Raw genomic sequence first — 27,012 nt, 5'->3', positions numbered from 1 at the left:
TAGTGTTTGCTGCTCAGATTTTCTATTAATACAGTAGCCTAATGACAATTAAACCCCCAAATCAAATAACAAAACCCATCTCTGCAAGTGAGATTTCAGAATTTATTTATATACAGAAACATACACATAATGTATGAGCCATGTTCACAGTCTTACGCATTCAGATGCTAAAAAAAAACATTCACAGATAATTGTTCATGCCTGCAGATATTTCTTTCTTGGCAAGTAAATGACACGGATGACTAGCATGTTACAGCACATCCAAAGCCAGTACACAATGTCCTCTTATTACTGCTTTAAACTGCCTTACTGTGTTTCCAAGTTTGTAACTGGTTTCAAATCCTTTTTTTGTGTGTGAGAAAAACAGACACCTGTTGTAGCTTGAAGAACTGCTAGAAATACTTTTTACAAAACTTGGCTGTCTGTGCAGTAGAAAGATGCAAATACTTCTAAAACTTGGTGCTACATGACCAGAGGAAACAGAGGAAGAGGGCTGTGGCATTTGTTTTTGCTCAAGAAGTAGAAAACCTACAACTACCAGAATGCACTGCACCACGCCAGACCAATTAATGCTCCTGCTGGTAAGTGACATAACGTGAGCCTGGCCGTTTTTCCACAGAAAACAATAAGGCAGCTGGCTGGTAAAAAAAAAAAAGGGTCTCAAATTACAGTGAAACGGTACGCAAAGATATATTTCTGAAAACATTTAAAGGAAGAAATGGGCAACGCAGTAACAGAATCTTGGTTCATATCTGATCTGTGCTGCTTAGTTTTACCATTTCATGTCAGAATTTTCAGCCTCCATTTTTGCAATACAGGAAACAGTATGGTGCCCACTTCTTGTTCACAAATTTTTGCATAACAGTCAAACAGTGCACTAAAATATGTTTCTGAAGTAGAGCTTAGATTCTCTGCCCGAGCCGGGTTCGGGCTCCTCATAATAGACATAGGCTATGGAACCAATCACTTATCACACCTGGGGGGGGGGGGGGTGGGGGATCATGTTTTTTTGGTGGGCGGGGCTTAGCTGGAGGCAAAACAATTCTCCACAGACATTAGCCAGCACTAGCTAGCAACTTCTGTTGGCTTGTGTTAGACAATGGAGGAAGATGATGCAAGTGGTGCATTAAGAAATAGGCTACTGACTCTGATTGCCAGAGCGCACACTGGCCTTGCATAATTTGAAGCGCTGTCTGAATGTACCATTCGGTTATCCAGAGCGCCGCACGCTAGGCACTCTGTCTGCAGAGACGGAGCAGAAGAGCGCTGAGCAGAGTGAATGTGTGTGTAACTGTTTGTTAACTCATATAGAAATATAATGCTCCATTTCTTCGACCAACAGGGCTCTCATTTAAGTGTAGAGTATCAGATTTAATTTATGAACGCACCATGGGGACCAGGCTGGCCGACCCGTACGCTCTCACTCAGTGGATGGATGATTTGATAGGATTGCTGAAGGTGGGCCGGCTTTGTGGTCGATTACTATGCCAGTCTTACAAAGGAGGACAACACTTGAACAGTTTCCTCCGGTTTGTTTTGCTATCGAAAGCTAATGTTAGCTAATGCACTAAGAAGTTAGCGTTACAGAGAATTCCAACAGTCCTTTTAATACCTCCCCAATTTCTGGCTCCCAATAACACAACAAGACGACATTTTAAGATTCCTATGTAGCCTACAGCCCTGTGGTGGTGAGTTGTGTAAAATGATTTATTGTACATCGGCTGCCCATCATTAGAGAGTACCCAAAAGGTCCTGTCAGGCTGTGTCCCAGCCTTTGACAAAAATGTGTAGGCTACAGTTTGTAGTTTGAGCAACAGCCCTAGAGCCAGCAAAAATCTGCTGGATGCATGAAAAGTATCATCCAGTGGATTTGAGCTGAGGGATGAGCAGGGAGATCTGGCCGCTGGTAAGACTGAGGGAAATTTATCACAGTTCATTTACACATATTACCCATCCTATTATGATACAAAGCTGGTTGAAAATCCGCAAAGTATCCCTTCAATCTCATTTTACTTTTTACTCAATGGAAGTGTGTTTTACATGCTCTCCTAAGAAGATACCAAAAGTTAGGTGACCCAGCACCAACCATTCAACCAGCACATGCAATCCTTTTTGAGGTGACAAAGTTCTTACACTCTTAATCTTACTTGCTATTAAACTTGATATCATCAAATTTGACTATCTTCCCACCACGAGTCACCACCTCCTTCTGCTCCCATGTCTCAACCTCCCCATCTTTCTCCTGAAAGCGCCGCACAACCACCCTCCCCGTTGTGGGCAGGGTGCAGGGCAGATCCTTGGCAGCCTCTTGGTACAACTTCATTTTCATGAGGTCTTGTGTGATGCCAGATCCACCTGATGGGACCAGAGCCTGGTTTTTTTTCTTGTCCTCTAGCCTCTGAGGGGAGATGTGTGCTGCAGCTTGTGCTCGCACAGCTTTGAATTCTGGTCTGGGTGTACGCTCCCATTTCAGCGGTGATGGAGACACATTGTGTGGTGATGGATCTCTGTTAAATGGTGATGGAGCCCTGTTCATTGGCGATGCATCCCTGTTAAACGGTGATGGAGCCCTGTTCTTTGGCGATGCATCCCTGTTAAACGGTGATGGAGCCCTGTTCATTGGCGATGCATCCCTGTTAAACGGTGATGGAGCCCTGTTCATTGGCGATGGATCTCTATTAGCTGGAGATGCACCTCTGTTCACAGGTGACGGAGACCGGTTTCTGGCATTTGTGTGAGGTGAAGGTAGCTTAAGGTGGTCTTTCTGAACAGGAGCATTGTTGGCGACACCTGCACCTGCGGCTTTTCGTATCTCATTCATGACCCCACCCATGGATGCCCTCAGAGAAGGATCGGCGTCCACCATTCTACACACGGCATGGCAGTATGGCTGATCCTTAAGGATCTCCTTAATCTTGGCAGGACAGACGCTGGGTGTGTACAGCCGAATCCGGGCACAAAGCTCAGCAATCATCTTACCCATGGCCCACACGTCTGAACGCTGGTCTCTCTGACTGCCTCTCTGCAGCACCTCAGGGGCTGAGTAGGCCTCGTTCCCCATGTCTATGGCAGAGTTGAGACCAAAACGGAAGAACTTAGCCAGTCCCAGGTCGATGATGACAGCTCTGTTGGTGTCATGCTCCACCTGAAAGACAAATGTGTTAAGTGTTACTGTTTGAAATATCATCTTTTACAAAATTACAAAACAAATATCAGAATTTTAAAAATGGGATAACATAGAGTAAGGTGGTCATTCATCTCCAGCTTCTATCCATAGTCTACAGCCATGCTAGCAGCTCTGTGAGACTTTACTTCACCATACCATGGATGTATAAAGAGAACCAGATGCAGCGTTTAAGGCGGGCCCCCCACTGATGCCTATGTAAGTTGCTCAGTGCCACATGAAGTGAAAAAAATTAATCTATGGGTATAAAAAATTATACAGATCTTCAGCATCTATGGGCCCACAGAACAAGCGTATGTTTCCTACAACTAGGGTTAAGTACTGCACTCAATATTTTAAAGGATACTGACCAAATTACTTGGGTACTACCAAGTATCAAGTCAGGTTAAATCATTCAGCGCCAAATTTCGATACCTAAGAGAGCATCTGGCGCACATGTTTGACTCCTGACCTCCTAAGTAAAGATCTGGATTTGATAAACTGTTTTTGGTGTTATGTGTTTTTCTCTGCAACTGAGTCCCAGTTTTGTACTAGATCATGACATTCACAAGTTGACATGAACCCTTTGTACAGTATGCTGACAGTCAGCGCAGGCCTCCACTCACCATGATGTTTTCAGGCTTGAGGTCTTGATGGACGATATCTCTGGAGTGGAGGAACGCCAACCCTTCGCACATGCCGACAATGATAGTGCCTTTAACAGACGGAGATAACTGCAGAGATGGAAATTTGAGATTAAGGTTAGTTGGACTGGCATCAAGTATCACCCACATAATATTCAATCCAACTTCCTCATATTTAGCAAGTCGTTTCCTTGACATTAAGTTGCACACCCTTTTACTTCAGGCTTTAATGAAACTGCTTGACTGAAACAGGCCCGAAGTTAATAGGGTGTGACGTGAACTACTGTACAAACTCAGATTTAGATTTGTGCAGATTTTAGTCCTAAAATACAACAATGAGATAATATCATGCTAACAGTATATGAAGGATATTTTTATCTTAAACTAATTCACTCTACAAAAACAGGATGTGTCCCAAATGTCCATGGTGACTTGCCTTATTGTGTGCTTTGACTTCTCGGGATTAAAAAACATGTCATTATTGCCAAATTGTGCTCATACTCAGACTTTAAATCATGAAATGTGATCCTGACTTTACACACTTTATAAAAAGCACATGTGGTTTTACTACTATTTTGTATTCTAGGCCCTACTGTAATTAACTGCTATCTATAGTGTCACCTTGAATCATGTGCTTTTTGTCTGCTGTGATCATAACTTCACCGTTATTTTAGACTTTGATGCTTTGAAGATGGTCGTCTCCAAGTCCTCTCCGAAGATAAACTCTAGAGGAATAACCCATTTTCCGTCTTCCAGACTTATGTTGCCCAGAAGCTTCACTATGTTGGGATGATTTGCTTTGCTGCAGATCGGCGGTACCAAGTCATGGAGAGAAAGCAATGGAGAAATCAGCATTAAATAAAACACAATGATTTGAAACCATCTCATCCCAAAAACTCTGCAACTTAGATTTCGTAAAATGTTGTTAGGTAATACAAAATCAAGCCATTTAATGTAGTCAGGTCCAGTGATGTTGGAACATGCTTAATTGCATTTTAAGTACATGCTGCTTCACCGAAATGTTATTTTACAAAAACTTAATAAACATTAACAAAACCACTTGTACTTACTTATACACTTTACACTCTCTCTCCAGGTCTTTCCTACTGATGAGCTGTTGGGGGACCCTCTTTATAGCAGCCCAGGTATCATTGTATTTCTCCTTGTACACCTTCCCAAAACAGCCCTTTGCGATAGTTCCGGTGGAGTACGCCATCTGGGCCACACTGTGAGGACTGGAGAGTGACAGTGAGGTCATGTTAATAGTCACGTTGAAGCTTAGGCCGAACAATATACCTGATGCGCTCCACCCACCCGAACACCGTTGCAAACCAAGTAAACCCCGTTATGGCAATGGTACTTGTCGATGGCAGTGCCCCCCCAGCAGGACGATGCACCATGCCACACCACAAAAACTGCTCAGGAATGACCCGAGGAATGGGACAAAGAGCTCAAGGTGTTGACCTGGTCTCCAAATACCCCAATCCCAATCTGACTGAACATTTGAGGGACATGCTGGTACCCCAGAGGTACCCCCGACCCACGGTGGGTCCTCCTTGGACCGGACTTGGCTCTGACCTGTCAAGGCATGAACACAGGACCTTTGTGGGGTGTCCTATAGGGGATTTGGGGAATGTGGGGAATTTGGAGACCAGGTCAATGCCTTGAGGTCTCTGTCATGATCCTCCAGCCACTGGTGTGGTGTGGCATGGTGCATTGTCCTACTGGAGTGGCCAATACTACTGGGGACTGCCGCTGCCATAAGGGGACGTATCTGGACGTACCACCTGCAGTGGTGTTTAGGTGGGTGGACTGTGTCTGGTGGCAACCACATGAATGTCAGAACCCAAGGTTTCCTCAGCAGAACATTGCATTTTTCTGTTTGCTGGTGCAGCTTTACCGTGTTTCGTAAATGCTGCTGGGATTCTGGGGACTTTCCTCTTTGTCACCTTGCATAATACTAAAGTGTTCAGAGCTGTGGTGCAAGAACGATTCAGACAGGAGCTAATTTGATGATTACGATTATAAATACGATTATAAATAGTATACAAAGAAGTTGTATACTGCTGTATAGTTCCATCTATAAAATTGTATATTGTATTAGCAGTATACAATTTTATAGATGGAACTATACAGCAGTATACAACTTCTTTGTATACTGCTGTATAGTTCCATCTATAAAGCAGTATACAAAGAAGTTGTGATTCACTTAACTTCAACAACAATAAACAATCAAGCGTGTCATACACATAAATGAATACTAATACTAATGAATACTTTTGATACTCATAGCAATTTGCTGCTAATACTTGTATACTGAAGTACAACTTTGAATGCAGGACTTCACTTTGTTTTTTTAGTTTTCATTTTTACGCCATTTTTACATAATCTTTTCACATCCCCCGTTCATTCCAATGGATGTGAATTTCCCAGATCTACTATGGCTGCCATCTGACTCCATCCATCAGACGTATTTGGATGTCTGTAAGCCAATCACAGTGTTCTACATCATCTAAAGTGGAATACAGCCACACTCCCTTTTTTAACTAGTGTGGCCAACTGTGAGGCAAGGAAAAAGCTCAAGGCATATTTTAATCTATTAAGGGGAACAACACATAATTTAAGACTTCCAATGTGTTGTTTCAGTGGTCTAGTAAAGTTCAATCTACATTTGTGAACCTGAGCTACTCTCTCTCAAAGCCAGAAACCAGATCAGTCTCAAACGTGTGGTAGGGTATAGAGCTGGAGCTGCTCCATAAAAAATAAATGGGAGCCTGATTTTGTGGACTCACAGAATGTTTGTTTTCTTTTTTATACCCAAATGAGCTTTACTCCATTGTAGTGTTCTTAGTTATGAAACAGAAATTGTGCCCATATACTCAGAACATTCCCCTGGTGTCTCAGTGTCATCTACCATAAAACTTCAATCAAAAGCCTGGTCCTAATTAAACACCCAGTCTATTTAACTAGCCCGGTGTGGCCACATATTTTCACCAATAAAGGCCTGCCTCAATTAGACACCTGGCTACCAAGCAGTTTATTTTATAGAAGTTCTTCGGATATATAAAACCGGATTGTTGACTACCCACTTGAGCTAATATTAGTAAGCTGTTTAGATCATGTATATAAATATTAATGTTTAAACTTTTGTCAGTATGGAGATGCTACACAGCGTTAGCTCGGTTCAGTTTATTTTACTGAAACTGTGAACACCAGAGAAGACTGTAATTAATTCAGATTTATCGGCATGGTAGGTTATTTACATTCATTTAGTCTGTAAGGGTCCACTGATCAAAACAATCAAGGGTTTTTATAAAAATGTATCCAAGTGATGAATATTGTTTTAACAGGATAAAGTGGTGTTGTGTTGGTATGCAGAGTGCCGTCAAACAAGTGTCTTAACACATAATTGATATGTTATTCAAAGCCTAATGTGTAGTAATAATAATAGTAATAGTCATAGTGGTTCAAATAAACAACTTGACTGTGTTTGTGTGAAAGGAATTAAAGGCCTGTCCTATATAGACGCCTGTCCCAAATATAAGCCTGTTGAGTTCAGGGATTTAAGCGAATAATAGCCCAGACTACTAATTGAAGTTTTACGGTAACATCTTTCCCAATTCATTGTCCATGGAGCAGCTCCAGACTTCATATGCTATGATGTCACAAATTTGAGTTCTAGCACTTCAGTTTTTCATGTTTACTAATATTTTTGGACTGTCTTAGACCATAGGAATAACATGAATTCTGAAAATGGGCATAGTTTAAAGTTATGGGTGTAAAATCCTAGGGCCCAAGGGCTCCAGGGTCCCCTAAACCAGAGCCTCTGTGTGAAGTCTCTGTTATTAACTTTGCATCTTTGAACAGGAACAGTCTAAACGTTCACTTTGAAAATGTCACAAGAAAGAAACTATAATGATATATTTTAAGTGTGTTTTTATCCCCTCAGTATAGCGAAAGGACGAGCTCAGTATTCTATGCAATATGGACTCTTCAGCTCTGTGGGGACCGACAACAGCATGTTGGACCTGACCTGCTGGGACGTCCAGCAGGCCTAGGGGCCCATGGTGTCATAATCCGCTTATGGTTAAAGTACATCATTTCTGTTTAAACAGTTTTTAAAGCAAACAAGAGATGTTTTTTGCTTTTAAATGTCAAAATATCAAACGAAAGATCTATGGCTTTAATCCAGCATAAAACAATTCATCCATTAGAATGGACGGGGGACGTGTGTGTCTCTGGTACAATCAGAAATTTAGGGTATAGCAGAAGTTTAGACTATTGTGGTTATTAGGTACATGGTTCAGATTTCCAGTCCATTGGAATGGACAGAAAAAAACCCCATAAAGAACTTAATAACATTAATTGCTAATAATTCATGGTTCCATTCAGAGTACCAACCATGATAATCGTTTATGCATGTCTGAAATATAATTGGGTTCTGAATAGGTCAAGTCAAACAACTAGACATTCTTCCACCACTAACAGTCTCAATGAACTCATAAAATCAACTGCAAACATTGTGAAATTCACCAGGTTTCTACTAAACCACAGAGTCACTGTGTATGAATTGAAAATGCTTCTACGTGTATCCCCCAGTCAAGTGTCTTTTCAGCATGAGTGAAGCCTTCAAATGAGCAGTAATAAGCATTCCCAGGAAGGGAGTGCCACCTCAGTTGAGTAAGACTGAGTGTGTGTCACACTTCAAAGTTAAAAAAACCTGGTAATTCAACCAAACTGTCATTAAGTTTGACTTTATTTGAATCAATATTTGAATCACCAAACTAATTAGAGTTACAATGTGGGCAGAGATTCAAAAAGCCTTGAACCAGGATATCCTGAATCCTTAAGTAACCTACAAAAATAATAAAATAAAAAAACAAACATGAATAAATAATACGAGAGAGCTGCTCACCTCAGGGACCATATGAATGAACCATAACCGAGGCTGTTGTGTAAATAACAGCTCCCCTGAGCTGATCTAAACAGACATGTTTATCTTTTTAGGAACTTTAACACAAGAGTGGCCTCCAGTCAGCATTCTGCAGTACATTTCACACACACTTGTAGCTTGTAGTTTGTTGTATAACAGGGAGATAAAAAAGCTGACAAACTGGTAAGTCCACAAGAGAAAACATAGTTTGTCTTAGCATTAGCTGGAGCATAAGGTTGGCAATGTGCTGCCAAAAAAACACACTGTAATGGTTAAGTTCCAGCCAGTAGCTTGAGAGTTATACTCATAGTATCTGAGAGACTACAGTCGTCTTACAGCAAATAACATTCACAAAGGACGGACAGAGGATGTTAGAAAAAGTATAATTACAAGTGGACACATTAAAGGCTTAACATATTAACATAGGAATTTTTACTGCAATTTCAACCTTCTAAACCTGCTCTAAAATGTTCTAAAAGTGGATTAATCAAGGTTCTGTGTTTTTCCATAGAGAGCTTCTCAGGTGCTTACCTTTTCGCTGTAGAGGAAAAGCAGCCGCGTCAGGTCTGAACATGAGTTGACATAGTTTCCTCTCTTTAAACCTGTTCCACGCCTTCTTGTATCCAGTCCATGGCCTTCAGTGAAGCAGGCACACCTGAGCGCTGCAGGTCTTAAAAGAGAAACAAGCCGTGAACTAAACAAACAAGAGTAGAAAATATCTGATAACAGGACATGTAATCTCTCAAGACAGATTCTGGAAGAAAAAAAAAAGTTGTTTTTTTTTGTTTAGTTTTTTTTTACTGATGGATTTCCAGATTGCAGGACATGTGACTGTGGGGATGAGGATGATGCAGTCTGGGTGAGGGGGAGGGGATATTTTCAAGCCAATGACCAGGTGGAAAATGCAGGAGCCACTTAGTAGCTTATACATACATAGTGTGCTCAGTTATACTGTTTAAATGAGACATGGACAGATTATCAAACAATGAGCCCATACTATTCGTAGTCGTTTTGCATCAGGATGGCAATGTTGGTCCATCTCTGGTTCATACTGAAATATTTTAAAGGGGCTTTAAGCAAAATTTAGAGCCTATAGCCTCGTTTCCACCAAACACTTTCGGTATGGTACCCTTGGAGCCAAAAGTAACCCTTCAGCATTTCCACCGCAAACAGTACTCTTAAATATAGGCGGGGTTGATGTCACTCAGTCTCCTTGTCCAGCACTCAGTGTATTTCCTCCTTATCAATCTGCACCTCTTTTATTGTCCACAGAACGGGGTTGCACACCTACATTTTCAGAACAAAATAGAACAGGCTGCAGTGAGAGTTTCTTTTAGATGGGATATTTAAAATAGCGTGTTTGTGCATTTAGTCCTTCTAAGGCAAGTTCAGGGGTTTAGTGTTGCCCGAGCCCACAGGAACAACGCTCCACAACACTTTGAGGATTAGGATATATGCAGTTCACATAATTCGGTCAAAATTAATATACATTTTGAAACACTTGAAGATCCACTCATTATTAAAACTGTATGTCATATAAAAACATCCTTTCATTTTATAGTTACAGTCTAGTAATATATGTAAACCTCTTTACAGTATGAACAGTGGTTACATACGCCACAACTCAGCCCTGTGCAGAGTGACTGTCCACTATCGACCAATAAACAGACTGCAGTGTTCACAGCTCCACCTTTTAGTACCAGATCTGTGTGCTATGTACACCAACTTCCTGTCTTTGTGTGTTTTCCCGCCTGTTTTCGGTCACACCTGTCTTGTTAGTCCTTCCCTGTTCCAAGACTCTTAGGCCCAATTCCAATCCGGCTCCTAAAGACTCAAGCCCTGAACCCTCACTGACTTAACTGATGTCAGCTGTAAGTGATTGAGTGTGAGAGTCTGAAAGGGCTCCGGATGCTACAAATAGGAATGGGACAGCACTTATCCCCCTCTCTACAAAATGTTATTAACATTGGCGGCTCTGGGCGTGATCATTTATCTGTTATTGTCATCATATATTCCACAAACAAAGAATATATATCTATAGATAGATAGATATAGATATATATATATATATATAGATATATATTCTTTGTGTGTGGAATATAACCACTGGTATTCCTCTGACTTTATGTGTGTTTATGTACCATCTTAAATCCTTGTTAATGTAATGTTTCATTGTTTATCTATCTGTTTTTTCGCTCTCCTTCCATAACATTACCGTTTGCGTATCTGCCGACCGTGTTACTTCCGGTGTTCCGAGGGCAACCCCTCTATTTGACGTCACAACGTTATGAACTGTGGGTGATTTCCTTACTGTAAGTCCGCATCGATGCTGACCTACGGTAAGGGGGCATAAAGGGCTCACTCACTGACTCGCTGACTTGACGATTTGACAATGGGACAGCCCTCACACACTCACGCACTTCACATGAACGCGCCTCTAAGTCAGTGAGTCTGTAAGGGATCAGATTGGAATTGGGCCTTCCCCTCACACCTGTTCTGTATGGCTGAATCCTAATTTCCGCACATCACCGCACTTGCAGACTTGCTAACTTTGCAGGTGCATTCCCAGGAAGTCTGGGAGTGCTTAGGGGTGCCCAAAGCTACAGTTCAACCAGTCTACAAGGAGCCTCAAGCGGGCTTTCCGCAGACTTCCAGAGAGTTCGCTTGGGTTGCAGACTTCACTGATTTAATAACCCACAATTCATTGTAATATGGACTTGATGTTGTGGGTCTTTCAACTGCTGAAAAAACAACAACTTATGAATGTGTAAAATAGTCACTGATAGGCAGGTCTACGAAAATGTTATATGTATAAGTATAGGCTGTAATTGACCTAAAAACACAAAAGAAGGTCTTCTAATGTCAGTAATACCCAATGTATTGAGTTATACTCCTGTCCTTATTTAAACATTTCTGATTTTAATTGTCTGTAGCCTGTATGTTATAAAGGGATGTATTAATAGCCTACATTTTGTTCTGTCACAAAAAGGCCAAACATGGGATTAATATCTTGTTATCTGCAGGAACAGATGAGAAGGCACTGTTCATCAACTTATATGACATGAATATGACAGCAGCAATAGTTTAACGTTTCCATGGCAACGAGTAAAACGGTCTCAAGGGCTGTCTGTCAGCCACTTGCAGTCTGCCCTCGCAGACTTTACGTGATGACAGTAAATACATCACACTACATACAGCTGAAGTCCATGAGGGCTCAGACTACAAGTGTTCCCAGTGTTCCCCTCCACACCCTTGTTGTTAGCCAATCCCCATTTCCCTCCTTTCGCCCGTGTCCTCCAACTCCAGCTGTGTCTCGTTCTTGTGATTAGTTTTCTGTGTATGTACAGTACAGGCCAAAAGTTTGGACACACCTTCTCATTCAATGCGTTTTCTTTATTTTCATGACTATTTACATTGTAGATTCTCACTGAAGGCATCAAAACTATGAATGAACACATGTGGAGTTATGTACTTAACAAAAAAAGGTGAAATAACTGAAAACATGTTTTATATTCTAGTTTCTTCAAAATAGCCACCCTTTGCTCTGATTACTGCTTTGCACACTCTTGGCATTCTCTCCATGAGCTTCAAGAGGTAGTCACCTGAAATGGTTTTCCAACAGTCTTGAAGGAGTTCCCAGAGGTGTTTAGCACTTGTTGGCCCCTTTGCCTTCACTCTGCGGTCCAGCTCACCCCAAACCATCTCAATTGGGTTCAGGTCCAGTGACTGTGGAGGCCAGGTCATCTGCCGCAGCACTCCATCACTCTCCTTCTTGGTCAAAGAGCCCTTACACAGCCTGGAGGTGTGTTTGGGGTCATTGTCCTGTTGAAAAATAAATGATCGTCCAACTAAACGCAAACCAGATGGGATGGCGTGTCGCTGCAGGATGCTGTGGTAGCCATGCTGGTTCAGTGTGCCTTCAATTTTGAATAAATCCCCAACAGTGTCACCAGCAAAACACCCCCACACCATCACACCTCCTCCTCCATGCTTCACAGTGGGAACCAGGCATGTGGAATCCATCCGTTCACCTTTTCTGCGTCTCACAAAGACACGGCGGTTGGAACCAAAGATCTCAAATTTGGACTCATCAGACCAAAGCACAGATTTCCACTGGTCTAATGTCCATTCCTTGTGTTTCTTGGCCCAAACAAATCTCTTCTGCTTGTTGCCTCTCCTTAGCAGTGGTTTCCTAGCAGCTATTTGACCATGAAGGCCTGATTGGCGCAGTCTCCTCTTAACAGTTGTTCTAGAGATGGGTCTGCTGCTAGAACTCTGTGTGGCATTCATCTGGTCTCTGATCTGAGCTACTGTTAACTTGCGATTTCTGAGGCTGGTGACTCGTTTCGTTGTAGCGCTTGATGGTTTTTGCGACTCCACTTGGGGACACATTTAAAGTTTTTGCAATTTTCCGGACTGACTGACCTTCATTTCTTAAAGTAATGATGGCCACTCGTTTTTCTTTAGTTAGCTGATTGGTTCTTGCCATAATATGAATTTTAACAGTTGTCCAATAGGGCTGTCGGCTGTGTATTAACCTGACTTCTGCACAACACAACTGATGGTCCCAACCCCATTGATAAAGCAAGAAATTCCACTAATTAACCCTGATAAGGCACACCTGTGAAGTGGAAACCATTTCAGGTGACTACCTCTTGAAGCTCATGGAGAGAATGCCAAGAGTGTGCAAAGCAGTAATCAGAGCAAAGGGTGGCTATTTTGAAGAAACTAGAATATAAAACATGTTTTCAGTTATTTCACCTTTTTTTGTTAAGTACATAACTCCACGTGTGTTCATTCATAGTTTTGATGCCTTCAGTGAGAATCTACAATGTAAATAGTCATGAAAATAAAGAAAACGCATTGAATGAGAAGGTGTGTCCAAACTTTTGGCCTGTACTGTATATGGGTGTTCCTTATCAGTTCGTCCTCTGTTCATCCGTGTGTTCTTGGCGTCGTTTCCTGCCCTGTTTCCTGTCTGTCTGATATGTTTTTTTGGCCTGACTTCATCGTATTGCCCCAGTTGGTTTTCAGTTTAGTTTTGGTTTTGCTTTCATTTGGACTTTCAGTTACCTGCTTGTTCTGGATGGTTTTTTTTTCAGCTGCATTAAAGCTCGCTTTTTGTCAAAACTTCAACCTGCTTGTTACCCTGCATTTGGGTCCTCCCTGAACTGATACCTGACAGGAATCCTTTGCTAGCCTAGCTAGAGAGGCTCAAGACTAGCTCCTGCTGTTGAGGTTTGGCAGAACTGAGAGGATAGGCGTATGATGCACATTGTAGTTGATGAAATGTTAAAACTATTTATTCAGTGCATAGGCTACACATTTTTACAAATGGAGAATGTAAGCATTTCTTTAGGCCTACAATAATGATAAATAAAAATGAAAACATAAATAAATAACCATTATTTATTATTATTTATTTTCTTTAGCACCACCATGAGGTTGATATTTGTGGTTTTGAGTGAAATGTCTCAACAGCTATTTCTATTACTTGAATGCTAAGTGAGCCTACTAGTAGTAGGCTCACTTAGCATTCAAGTAATAGAAGTGACTGGCTGGTAATATTGCTCTCGTTTCCAGAAATGACATTGTACCAAGACGTTGTTCGTTGAGTCTTGTTCAAATGGTGCAGTTTCATCATGTCAAAAAGCAGGTGAGACAGCTTCCTGTTTTAACGACAGCATACCACATCAGCAAAGTCAAGACAATTCTTGTTTTCCATAATCTACACATCTTACGACACAAGCTTTGCCTTTTATCATCCTTTTATCTTATCATGTGAAACCAAACAAAATGTACTCTTGCCTATATTTCCCTTTTTTTAACTTTTACTGTCCTGTTTCCCATATGTGATCAAATATGCAGCTGTTATTGGAGTGATATCCATCCATCCATCCATCCATCCATCCATCCATCCATCCATTTTCATCCACTTATCCGAGGCCAGGTGGCACGGGCAGCAGGCCAAGCAAAGCACCCCAGATGTCCCTCTCCTCAGCAACACTTTCCAGCTCCTCCTGGGGGACCCCAAGGGTGTTCCCAGGCCAGATGAGATATGTAATAGTTTTGTGTGAGTCATGAACGAATCATTCGGAAACTTGCCCCTGCTACTGCAAGCTAACTACAAAGAGGAGACCAGGCAACATACCACGCAACTGTTATTCTAACTGCATTTGTTAGCATTAGCCCTGTGGGAAAAGATACAACTCTGGTTTTGTTTCATTTCAACACTCCCTCCCCTCCCTGCCCTGAGCTGTATGACAGGCAGCAACCAAAATGAACGAATCACTCACTTCCTTAGATACAGTCTTTGCCACAAGTCCTCTCTCTCTTAACTCGTTCACTGACTCGCCCCTGCTACTGCAAGCTACTTGCAAAAAGGAGACCAGACAACATGCGACTATTGTGCAATTGTTAACTGCATTTATGTAAATATATCAAGTTAATGCGTTAATGTGTATTAGCCCAGTGGGAGAAGCAACAGCTCTGGTCTTTATTTTAACTCAACTCCCCCGTCTCCACCCTGCCCTGAGCTGAGCTGTATCACAGGCCGAGGCTACAGAAAACGAACTATTCACTCACTCACTCAGTAGCTCCAACTCCCAGCTCACCGGCAGTATAAAGCTCACTCCCTCTCTTACCTGAGCAGTGTGCTCACTCTGGGTGACTGACTCAAGTGACCCGAAAACCTGATTCACTTTAGTGACTGACTCATACAAACTCGAGTCAGTAAAAGGAATCGTGTATCCCATCACTAATATGTAATCCCTCCAGCATGTTGTGGGTCTGCCCCGGGGCCTCCTACCAGTGGGATGTGCCCGAAACACCTCCAGCAAGAGGCGCCCAGGAGGCATCCTGATCAGATCAACTAACGACCTCAACTGACCCCTTTTGACGGGAAGGAGCAGCAGCTCTACTCCGAGCTTCCTCCGGACTTCCAAGTTCTTTATCCTATCTCTAAGGCTGAGCCCAGCCACCCCAGGGAGGAAACTCATTTTGGCCGCTTGTATCTGCAATCTCATTCTTTCAGTCGCTACCCAGAGCTCATGACGATAGGTGAGGGTTGGGATGTAGATGGACCAGTAAATCAAAAGCTTGGCCTTCTGGCTCAGCTCCCTCGTCACCATGACAGACCGGCACAGGTTGGCAGAACATCAACATATTTGTGAGGTATTGTGCTTTGAAACATTATTTAATTAAGGTTACTCAAGGTTGAGTGAAGACTTGACAGCACTGCAAATATAAAAAAACAAACCTTTTAGATCAGTCTAGAGACGTTTTAGGTTTAGGAGCACATTAGAGGACCTTTGACTCAGCCTTTTTTATAACCTTTTATTCCCTTTTTATTATTTATGCATTTTTATTTATTCATAAGCGTTTTTACTTGACCTCTGTATTTTAGAAACCCTGGTTACAGCCCCGCCAGGTGGAACAGTCTCTGTAACGTCATGAGATCAGGAATTTGGTGCAGACAACTCTACAGATGTACAAGGTCTAAAAATAGAGACAATGTCAGCGACATTATAGATGATGATTCGACACAGCGATGTAATGACTGTGGTGAGAAACAAGTTGCACATGCAGAGACAACAACCAGTGGAAAGTGAAAGGGATTAATAGAAGTAGGCCGAGATAGTGTTGAGACAGGGTGAAGAAAGAGGAAACGCTATTATTCACTTGATGCTTCTTCAGTGCAGTTAGGGACACATTTGTTAATGATTACATCAGCCTGGGAGGAGTAGACTTCATTGAATAGCCACCAGATGGTGGTGTCGTATTATAAGAAGAAGGCCCTATATATAGCTGCCATTCATTTCCTGATTACCGATTTCTTTCAAGGGAAGTCACTAAGAACAGCTTATCTGGACTCTTGCTCAGTTTGACAAAAATGACCCACCCAACGGATTATATTTTCCATTCTCATCCACAAAGTAAGTTTGTTTATTTACTTTCTATTTTCTGATGCTTCAGGTGGACAGTAGAAAAGCTTTTTATTGAGCTCATTTTAAGGGCCTGCTGCATGCTTCATTCATTCATGCCTGCAAACTGGTTCAAACAGGATATCTGTCTGTGCCTTCTTTGGAATAAACTCGTTTAGTTTTTGATCAAATTGCATATTTCATTAACTTCAGTGACCAAAGAAGTGATTTTGGTCATATTTTCAAAGCTGAAATTGTGTCTGTAACAAACTAAGAGTGAGGGAAAAAACAATAGAGAAGCAACTGTGTCGCATTTGCAGTTTACATTCCTACACAGGCAGTTGCAGTCCTTCCTTTATGCGGTTTTATCTAACTGTATTATTATCATTATTATTATTGTTGTGTTTTATTGTCAGGGCTTTTTTATGGATCAACATTAGAGTGTAAACTTTTTATCAGTTTAAGAGATTATTTTCAAAAGTGAACAAAAAATAAGCCTGATTAGAATTTTTTTCAGGTAATTGATTCTCAGACACGCTCAAGACAAAAATAAAAAACGGAATGTTTTGTAAATAATGACTGTTTATATATAACTGTTTTCATTTTTTACACTTTAAGGCGGGCAGGGCGCACACACCCAGGAGAGCGGGTACGTTTGTTCTCTTATTGTGTGGATGAATCTGAGTGTCCTGTCACTGTTCAACCAGCAATTGCTGGAGTCACTGTAATGTTAGCCCCTTATTGCATTTGTTTTCATGAATGTGGCTAAATCTTGGTAATTAGGTCTAATTAGTTTCATTTATTTATTTATTTTTTTTCCTCCCAACAGTGATGCTGGCCTTTCCTCCAACATGGAGCACAGCTTCACTGATTATTACAATGAAAGTAGTGGGCCTGTGGCAGATAAGGGCAGCTTTGTGATGCCAATTCCCAAGATCAAACCAGACAGCTTTTATTACTCTGTGATGGTGAAAAAGATCTGGTCACAGCCGTCAGTACTTGAGCATGCTCTTTATCCAAAGACACGCCCTGTGTCTGCTGAGGAGGGGTTTATTAAACTGCTATCTCAGGCTGTGTTTCAAAACCCCAACTTTCCACCTCAGGATTGGTCAGAGAGCAGCTCAGAGGAGAAAAGTGACAAAGTTTTGAAAGCAGACATTTTAGAGAAGCAACCTGATGCAGACGTTGCAGGAGAAGAAGGCTGCACTAAGATGGATACTTGGGGAAACCCAGCAAAACCAAAAGGTCCACCATTGGGTCCTGGAAGCAGGAGAAACGGCAACCAACGCAGGAGAAGAGCTGCTGGGAGGCACTGGAAATGTAATTAAATTTCAATTTGAATTATTTTTACCTTCACATTAATATGCCGTATTATAATCACTATATAATAACCAGTCAGTGGCCACTTTATCTATTGCAGTTTAATGCTACAGCTCAGCCATAATTTTTATAATGTTGGCTGACATTTAGGCCACATAAAACATTTACGTATGTCAGGGTGGCAGAATATTAGAAACACCTCTCAGTATAATGCAGTCTAGTACAATACTAACATTAACTATGACCTTAATGACCTTAATAACCTTAATACTAAAACAAATTTATCATTTGTTGCTTATGCTTACTCTAATTATATTGTCGTTTATTCTACTGATGTATATATTGTAGTTAAAGTTTCACACTTACAGCCTCAGCACAGTGACGATACATATTTTATTTTATTGTTTTCTTTTTTACATCTTAAGTCCTAGTGTTAATCCCGGTAGCATAATGCACACATTATTTTTTTGTTTTTCTGCACATTTAATGCCTTTTCTAATTGTATTTATTGCTCTATATTTACACACTTTTTTTCAGACTCTTATTCTTACGTCTAATAATTCTCTATTCTTTACATCGGAGGAGCGACTGTAACGAATCATAATTTCCCCTCCGGGATCAATAAAATATTTTTGATTCTGATTATAGAAGTATCACCACCGCCTCTGACAGTGTAAAAAATTTAATTAAAAAAGTTGTGGGCATCATAGAAATTGACTTTATGGGTTGGTTAATTATCATATGAAATTATAAAAAATAAATAAAACAGTTTTGGTGAAATGTAATCTATCAGTTCCTTCAGTTCCTGTGCATTATAGTAAAACAAAGTGGCCAGTGACTGTATAATTCTCAAGTTATTTCTGTGTCTCTGTTATAATGTGCAGTAATCAATACTATCTTGATGTGGAAAATACATTTGTAATTTGTTTTGTCTGTATTTTCAGTGTATCTGCTATGGTGGGTGGCACTCACATGTGTTCCTGTCTCTGGGGGTTTTCCAGGTATGTCATGAAGAGTGTGAATTTACTTCAGCATCAGGCAACAGTGCACCCATGTGTTTGTTTAGGTTCAACTGGCTTAAATAGAGGCTAAAATTTATTTTTTCTAATAGAATCTGAATTAATTTTTTGAGGAATAATGCATTTTCATAACAACTTGATATTTTCAACCTGCAGCAGATGAAAAGTGTAAGACATTTTGTAAACCTACTGACTGAACCAAATCACTTTTACCATTTCCAGTAATACAAAAGCAACAATTTTTCATCTCAAAATCAAATTTACACACATTTAACCCACTGACTCTTTGGCTGTTTATATGTATTACTCATCAGTGTGTTTATCTGTTTTGACTCCAGCTAAGTGTTTCACCTGCATGGACAAGGACAGATGCCCGAATTTGCTGACCATATATGAGACTGATCAGAACAATATTTTGTTCAAGAGAGGCCTCAATGACTCATTACCAGAATGCTCCGTAATCGCTCCACCTGGTCCTATGAGTTGTGTGGTGTGCCAGGACCAATCCAACATTACCATCTACTGTTCAGAGGATGTCAGAAAAATCGACGTGGAAGATACTAAAGGACAAATAGTGGACATCTCTCCATGCTGTACGTATTACATGTGTGTGTATTAAGCATGAATCTCTGCAGCTTTTCTGGACAGTTAAATTTGAGACAGCATTGGTTGAAATGAGAACATATTTTAAACTTTGGGGCTACATGTAACTGCTGTTTCAACAGCACTGAAATGACAGCATTTCATTGTGCAGACACTCACAACTATTCATTGAGATATATTCATTGGAATGATGCTGAAAAAAGTTATCAGGGTTTCCCTTGTGAAATTGTTAAGCTGAGGTGTTCAGCCACATGAGATGTATGCCAGTGTCTCTGTGCAAAGGTGCCTCTGCTCTTTCCCCCTAAATTTTTAATGATTTCATAATAATGTTTTCCTTCAAGATGAGCAGAGGCAGTCTGTTTTTTGTTATTCTTTGAATTGGCTCACCTCCTGCCACATTATACACTCAGTGTCCAGTTGATTGCAAGGGCGTAGGTTTCATTTTATCATTTGTGGGAACACATATTAAACAGGGAGTCTGTGATTTCTCATTCAGGAAATTTTGAGCACCTTTTAATGTTACAGATGTGAGAAAAGGCAAGCTCACAAAGAAACTGATCTCGATCTCGCTGTAAAAACACTTAGCCCCTTTTTCCAGTAAGCTGCCATGATAGGTTTGGTAGCAACAACACCATCTCAAGTTTCACATGACAGCACTGGCTTCACAGTTATCTTAAAATCTGAGCCATTGGAAGACAGTAATGTTAATGCCAGATGCTCAGTCATTTTCAGAGGGTTAAAAGTTACCTTAGGCCAACTTAGTAAATCAATATACATGGAATAATTTCAGACTTACCATCATGGTGATCAATGTGGCAGAATGTAATTAAAATATATCCTGTGGTTCTATTTTTCACTTTTAGATGGTTGAATTATGGCTATGTCAATCCTGGGTGCACAACTGTTTAAGGATGGTTTAATCTGATATCAACATGTTGCTTAGATTTCAGGCTGTCGTATTTTCACATAAAAAAATCATCAGCATCATAGCAACGATGTCATGCAAAGTGCAATTAATTGCATGATTGTCCATAGTTAACTCACCATTAATCACACATTTTTTTATCTGTTCTAAATGTACCTTAAGGGGACATTTTTCAAGTTTTCAATACTCTCATCAACATGGGATTGGAAAAATTGTGCTTGTTTTTTGCAAATGCATGTTAATTATTACTGCAACTATCCAAAACCATGACAAAGACTGTCCGGAATATTCTCTATAACAACCCCAAAGGTTCTGCAGACTCCAAAAATATGCTAAAAACATACCGTGGCAAGCTCAAGCCCAGCAAGCAACAACAGATGGACATATTGATCTGAATGTAACATTAAATCGCTTCCCGATTCCTCAAACTACAGGGTGGGCCAAGGGTCATAAGTATAGAACAAACGTGCGTTCAAAAATTTAGTGGCGTTATAAGGAATTTGCGTTAACCCGTTATTGATGCATTAACTTTGACAGCCCTAAATGTTACCTGTCAGTGTGACCTAACATTACGAACCATATGTGGCTCTCCGTTTCAGGCACAAAGAGTGGAGAAGCAGCAAGTCCCTCACCCTCTCCTGTTAATGCTACTGACTACATGAGACCAGGTGAGCTCATGTAGTGGAAACAAAAAGGAGTTTAGTAACACTAACATCAAGTGGCCTGTTTTATTGTTTGTGAGGCTATAAGCAAATAAATAAATAAATAAATATTGTAGCATCCCTTAACAATGAGGCATGACGTCGTTTTGCTGTTTTTTTATACTTTAACACAGGCTATTGTGGGCCATAGCCAACGCCAAAACAACAAACCTGTCTGCTTTACAAGCTGTTCTCTGCACTAGCATCTACTTCAACAACTCCCACTCCGTGGCATTTGGCATTTGCACTTGGGATTTATACTTGTGCGCCACAACCTACGCTTTAGCCTATGCATGTGGCCTACACATGTGGCCTATGCTGTTGTGAGCATTTATACTTGTGCTGTTAAGTTTAGCTGATTCAAAACACACTTTAAACATGGCTTAATAGAGACAATTTCAAACACAAATCGGCTTCACTATAACCCTCAGCATTCACAGACAAAGCACTTGTCTTTATCTGGACACATTTTCCCCACAAATACAACATGCTAATGTTATTAGCACAAGCCTATGGCATTTTGCATTGTATAAATTAGCTTAGTGGCCAGTGGACTTTTCCTCTACTCATATAAAGAAAGGAACAACAGCAACATTTAACGAAGGTAACGTTACAAAATTCAGCTCCATTACAGCTCACAAGGTTCACTGACAAAACAACTGTCTTGTACTAAACACGTTTTCCAACCAAATGCAACATGCTAACGTTATTAGCACAAGCCTATGACATTTTACATTGTATAAATTAGCCTAGCAGAGATTTCCTCTGCTGGTATGAAGCCAGGATAAGTCCCGAAGTATAAATCCCTAAAGGATAAATCATACACAGGACCTAGGGCTGCACGGTATATGCGGTAGAAGGTAGAAATGATATAAATTTGGCCCACGGTAGAGATTTGCGCTCTACCGTCCTATCGTCGATGACGTCATCGCACCTGCCTCAGTGTGAAAATGGCTGCGAGCACAGAGACAGCGGAGCAAGAGGAGCTGGTTCACGTCCGTGATTTAGCGTAGCACGTGCAACATGTGTTGCTGGAGAACTTGTGAGTGAGTGAGTTAATGTCTTATGAACAGCCCTGGACTTCTCAGACTCTTTTAGCGACTTACCGCTCAGAGGGAACTCATTCAGTGTCTCCTCTGGCAGCAGCACAGCGTCTCTCCCTCTCCTCTCTCGCCGTGCGCGCACGGGAGTTGGTTTTCGGCAAGAGAGTTTGTCATAAACCTTTGGTGATGTAAACCTATGTGACGCTAGGGGCTCCACAAAAAACTCCATATGTGAATGTGTGATAGTTGTGGTATCATAACAGCCTGTCACAGGTTACAGCGCGATGATTAGAGGAGAAATGGCAGAGCATAAAGGTCCAGGTGGAAAAAAAACACAACTCAGTCATTTAGGATTTTGCTAAAAGAAGGAAATTACCTTTTGATATAGATCCCAGGGGACATTTTGCACCATAGAGTACTGGGTTTTAAGTTTGAGTTTTGAGATCTGCATTCTGCACAATAAATGCTCTAAAAAATACATTATATCTTTGCTTTTGTTGTTGTTTTTTAATCAATTAGCTTTGCTAAGGGACTACAAAACCCATTCAGAAACACTGATTCGATTTATACCGTGATATGAATTTTAGGTCATACCGCCCAGCCCTAACAGGACCTAAAATGCTATTTTTGTGGAGGCTTTATTATCTACACAATTTATTGTTTCTTATCTGTGAAATTAAAGTAGCCTAACACATTCACTGACATTAGCCTGCGGGAAAACTCAGTAACTGCCATAACAGACCTTTCTACAGTAGGTAAACATAACGCATTCCTAACAGTGACAGAATCTATACAGGTAACATCATGTCACCTAGATTACAATGTAAATAAATAATAAATAAATAAAAAGATGCCTGACACAGACATGGGTCCACAGAGACTGCTTATGCATAGGGCCCAGAATTTGGTGCTATGCCACTGCTGAAAAGACACAGCAGCTGCTACAGACACATGCTGTGCGTATGGCACCAGCGCAAGAGGGAGCACCCTAACAGCCCACATGATTTTCATCAATCATAATTATATGTCGGCCTAAAGCATTAACTCTCCCAGTTAAGGCCCTCTCTGTGTGTTCAACAATGAGTAGGCACGTCTAAATGATTTTGCTTTCATCACCATCGATGCAGACCTTACAGCCTAGTGCACAGCCAAGCTCCTCTGTGGAGTCTCACGCAACAGGCCTGTTCTATAGATCTAATATAGTGGAATATATTGTAAGATGAGATTTATTCTCGTGAAGACGTATCCAGTAGATTGTCTTGGGTTTTCGACACAGTTTAATGTTAACTACATTCATATATTGTTTACACGTTTTATTTTGCTCTTTACGTTAAATGTGGAACTATTCAATATCGTGCACCTCACACGCAGGCAATGAGAGTTATGATTGCCTGATCCACTTTAATGTCCGAAAAAAAACATCAGGTTACCCAGAGGAGCTGTCCCCGTGCTCTTACTTCACCCACAGCTCTTTGATAATTTAGTCAGTAACTAGTAAGTTTATAGGTAAGACAGGAGAGAGAAACCTACCTTACAATATCCTGTCTTTACAATTTGTGAAGTTGTGACTTTTCCTCTGTTGTGTGTGGAACAGTTCTGTTTTTATAATCATTTATTTATAGGCCTATTTATATTAACAATAATAGTAAAATTGATAATGACAATAAAATTTTTCTGCTTATGTTACTGACAAATATCGCATTGCATTGTGCATGACGTTATTCAGGCTGTATGTTTTGGGACTGTCTGGACAAGAGACAGTTGAGGTGGCTGTATGTCACTCTTCATTGTTCTGAGTTTGAAAGCTGACACTAACTGAAAGTACTTCTGCCTATAACTGTCCACAAAAATGTAAATAAAATTCTCTGATAATGTGCAGCCCAAAGCCACTTCCCTCAGCTTGGTTTTGGGAACCACAGGCAGGGAGCTCCTTCGTGCTCTGACTAACATCCTGTACCTCGCTGGTCAGTGCTCAAGGGAGTTCTGACCAGCGAGGTATGCTGAGAGCCACATGAAGGGCCCAGCAACAGTCTCACACAATGGCAAAAAAAAGTGAAGGTAGTCAGTGATGTCACGTTAGGGAGGCGAAATAGTAGCCTGGAAATCCAGACCCAAATCTAGAAAGATTTAGGCTCGCTGAGCAAATTCAAATTGTGCTCTCGCGAGAACTCTGGATTTCCAGGGGAGCGGAATAGGTCCTAGAAGAAGTAATGTGTTAACCACATGACTAAAAAAGCAAACACGTGAGCACACTCAAATAGAAAAAAATGAGGTGCACGGCCACAAAAAACTAAAAAATATCAAAGGAGGCCAGCACTCACAAATGTCCTTTTAAAGATCTTTTAATCTTGGCAGCAGAGCAGTCATCATCACCACCTGGTCACAGCGCTGATGAAGGCTTACAGCTGAAACGTGTCCGTTGTTTTTTTCTCTGCTGCCCAGATTAAAAGAAGAAGAACATTTAATTTTGATCAAAATTATTGCAGAGGACAATTAAGTAGTCACTGGATATTGGTAGGGACATGTCCACAGCATGCCTATCCAACTCTTAAAGGTCCAGTGTGTAGGATTCAGGGGCAACTATTAACAGAAATAGTATGTAATATTTAGAACTATGATTTGATTGATGGTCGTAGTTTGGTAGAAAGAAAGTAGTTCCTACATGAAACTGCTCACAACAAGGTCTGTGGATTATCTTGAGTAACCGGGTCACGATTTCTGGAATGAGATATTGCTGTTGAGTTTATCAAATGTATTTTTATTTTTTTGCACTTTGAGCACCACAAGTCGAGTGCCATCGAGTTCAGTTATATTTGAGAAACATCTCTATGGCCGATATCTCCAACACTCTGCAACTCACACCAAAACAATCTAGCTAGCACTACAGGTAAGAGGAAATGTATATTTTTTTATTTTGGGGTGAGCTGTCTCTTTAAAGGTGTATCAGGAGAGTGAATGGTGTGTGAGTTTTTTCTGATACACCTATTTGTAAGACTAGTGGAGCTCGATAAGTAGGGATGATAGCTGGTTATATCATTCACCGTAGTCTTAAACTAAACTCTTGCTATATTGTAACTGCAATTTTGTGTTTGTCATCATGAAATCACCATAAAATCTGATGCTATTTTAATTTTTCTCTTTAGGTGACCAGAAGCAGATCCCTGACCGTGCACGTAATGGACTCATTGTTGGCGGTGGTATGTATCTAACTAAAGCACTGACTGTCAGTTTAATATTGTCACTACTGAACTGCATAACTTGATATGAAAGTCATACCTTGTCCCAACATGACAGCTTTGTGTTGCCATTTTGCAGTCCTCTTTTTGATCGTGGTGGTAGCGCTGGTAATCTACATTGTGAGTATGACTCAACATGTTCACTGATCACACAACTTGTTAAACTGAGACACAGAATTATCTCAAAACAGGTTTCTGCATTACTCACTGGAAGTGCTTATATTTTAGGTCACACATATGACCACATAAAATCTATTCAGTGCAATTTAAAGGATAAAGTGATTGTCTGTTTATGATATGGTAGGTCATATTTCACTGTTTAAATTCCTTTTTTATTCTTTCCTTTTAGCGCTGCCACAGAAAACAAAGGTAGATTCAGTCCATTTCTCTAAAAAGCACATTTTATTATCACGTCTCTCTCGCTGCAATGATTCCAAAAATACAGGAGGCCCCCTGGTGGAGAGTGAATATTTTTAACTGGACAGATTCACGCTAGAAACTCAGAGCATATGTTTTTTCTTTCTTTCTTTCTTTCTTTCTTTCTTTTTTTTTTTTTTATCCTTTTAGGACTGAGAGCCGCCAGTGAAGAACTCTAAAGACCAAAGACAGCAGTGCTGAGGCCATTCTCGCGCCAAGCCATTTGATTTCCATATTATAATCTTGCTTTAGCTGCAATATAGATGCTATTTTTGCTATTGTTAATAAATTAATCATTGGGCCTCAGTGAAGAAAACTATGCAGTACATTTCTACGACTGAGAGGCTGGAACTGTAGCCTCTGGCCTATTTAATTTAGTTAATCACTTGTTTGACAAATCAGCTCTTGATAGCTGATGATGTTTGAAATTAGTTGCTTTTTTTTTTTTTTAGCTTTCAGCATAAATTGCTTAATGCCTCTGTGTGCCTGCTGTCTTAATTAATAAAAAACTGCTTTAAACAGCATATAGATCTGTCATTATTTATAACACAAGCAATAGAGTTTTTAGTGAATAGTCAGTAGTACAAGAAGTGCTCTGTAACTTCAGTAAAAGTAGTAATACAAATAGATAGATAGATAGATAGATAGATAGATAGATGGGAAGCAAACATCCACAAATATGCAAGACAAAGTGTGCAAACAGCAAACAGCAATATCAGGTGATGAGAATACCCCCCAAAATCTGATTTAGTCCTTCAAGTAAATACTCATGCATTCTTTCTTTGCATATATATATGTACACTGATCAGCCAAAACATTAAAACCACTCATGGCAACAGCGCTCCCTAGTAGCAATGTTTATGTTGCAGCTAGTAAAATTATAATTACTCTATTTACTGCCAGGTAGTTTAATTTATAATAAAGTTTGTTGATTTTATTTGTCAAATGTACGGAAAAAAACAGCAAATGAAATACTCGAATAAGTACAAGTATCCTACCTCAAAGCTGATTACTCGAGTAAATGTAGGCCTGCGTAGATATTTCCCACCATAATGAATAGGGTTCTGTGAAATGCGGTCAGTGGTA

The 27,012-nt window shown here is 40.5% G+C and overlaps 2 protein-coding genes across 3 annotated transcripts; one reads left to right on the top strand and one right to left on the bottom strand.

Moving 5' to 3' along the window:
• Positions 1-88: 88 nt before the first annotated feature.
• LOC117265468 (serine/threonine-protein kinase Nek8) lies at positions 89-27,012 on the bottom strand. Its single transcript, XM_033639969.2, has 6 exons — positions 26,925-27,012; positions 9,272-9,410; positions 4,878-5,042; positions 4,471-4,609; positions 3,790-3,897; positions 89-3,145 (listed from the first exon to the last, which is right to left on the bottom strand). The coding sequence occupies exons 3-6, from the start codon at positions 5,021-5,023 to the stop codon at positions 2,144-2,146; spliced, it is 1,395 nt and encodes a 464-aa protein (XP_033495860.1). The 5' UTR covers positions 5,024-5,042; positions 9,272-9,410; positions 26,925-27,012; the 3' UTR covers positions 89-2,143.
• Positions 16,574-26,450, top strand: LOC117266382 (uncharacterized). 2 transcript variants are annotated; one of them, XM_033641552.2, is made up of 10 exons: positions 16,574-16,674; positions 17,281-17,311; positions 17,492-17,982; positions 18,927-18,983; positions 19,340-19,594; positions 21,129-21,197; positions 25,417-25,470; positions 25,589-25,629; positions 25,859-25,878; positions 26,077-26,450. In XM_033641552.2, exons 1-10 carry the CDS (start codon positions 16,632-16,634, stop codon positions 26,093-26,095), a joined length of 1,080 nt encoding a protein of 359 aa, XP_033497443.1. In that variant the 5' UTR covers positions 16,574-16,631; the 3' UTR covers positions 26,096-26,450. The 2 variants fall into 2 exon arrangements, with proteins under 2 accessions (XP_033497443.1, XP_078027889.1); XM_078171763.1 differs by lacking the exon at positions 21,129-21,197.

Source organism: Epinephelus lanceolatus, chromosome 10 (assembly GCF_041903045.1).
Source record: "Epinephelus lanceolatus isolate andai-2023 chromosome 10, ASM4190304v1, whole genome shotgun sequence".
NCBI classification, from domain to species: domain Eukaryota; kingdom Metazoa; phylum Chordata; class Actinopteri; order Perciformes; family Serranidae; genus Epinephelus; species Epinephelus lanceolatus.
The sequence above is the reverse complement of the archived record's forward strand: the minus strand, read 5'-3'. Positions and strand labels throughout refer to the sequence as shown.